At 47.8% G+C, this 768-nt stretch overlaps 1 protein-coding gene across 1 annotated transcript in view; it reads right to left on the bottom strand.

Annotated features, from left to right (window-relative positions):
* LOC119594086 (cystinosin homolog) overlaps positions 1-768 on the bottom strand; it is an 18,513-nt gene that overhangs the window by 13,281 nt on the left and 4,464 nt on the right. Inside the window, exons 2-3 of the mRNA XM_037943140.1 lie at positions 317-413; positions 6-188 (exon numbers count right to left, since the gene is read on the bottom strand). Coding sequence (XP_037799068.1) covers positions 6-188; positions 317-413 — 280 coding nt within the window. The remainder of the gene's footprint in view (positions 1-5; positions 189-316; positions 414-768) is intronic.

The following is a 768-nucleotide window of genomic DNA, read 5'->3' as shown; positions in this document are numbered from 1 at the left end:
CTTACCTGACGAGCCCCGGCGGGAAGGTGTGCACGTGCACCACAGTCTTTCCGACGGTGGTGGAGTTGAGGGAGATCTGCCAGGACGTGCCATTGTTCGCGGCGCACACCTCGAACGCCTCCAGTTCCTCCGTCAGTTGCTTGGGCTCAGAAGTAAAGGTTACGTTTATACAGCTCATGATCTCGCCGCTGTAAGAAAAAAAGACAGCTATCGTCACTTCAATTTCCCTAAAATCGTGTTGATTCAATTAAGAAAGACTTGAAACACGAGCCCCAAGTACTGCCGACTGCATCATCATCTTGCCAGAGCGACTCACCTGAGCGTAAGGCCGAGCAGCGCGGAATCTCCCCGTACGATCTCCATGTCTTTTTGTAGCGAGCTCAGGGAAGCAGGAGGCTCAGTCGGGGCAGCACCTAGCGGATACAGGAGGCGTGAAAACTACGTGAAGACGAGATTCAACCCAAAGGGATATCGGCAATAACAGATAACACCTGACTATAGCATTAAAGAAATATGAAATACTCTCGTGAATAAATATGAAGAAAGAGAGAGAAAAGGCATGCTGTTCATATGAAAAATAAGTGACCATGGTAAATGGGGTCAGTCCTTTTGATACGGCAAACGACATGTCAAAAGGCAGCGCGAGAAGAGGTGTCAGTGACCAGGATCTGAGACGACCATGTTATAAACACAAGTACCAGTCAGTCACGCTTATCACCACAAAGATAATTCTTACGTGCTCTTTCTCTTAATTCTTTATCTCTTCCA

The sequence above is a fragment of the Penaeus monodon genome, chromosome 33 (genome assembly GCF_015228065.2).
Source record: "Penaeus monodon isolate SGIC_2016 chromosome 33, NSTDA_Pmon_1, whole genome shotgun sequence".
Lineage (NCBI taxonomy): Eukaryota > Metazoa > Arthropoda > Malacostraca > Decapoda > Penaeidae > Penaeus > Penaeus monodon.
The sequence above is the reverse complement of the archived record's forward strand: the minus strand, read 5'-3'. Positions and strand labels throughout refer to the sequence as shown.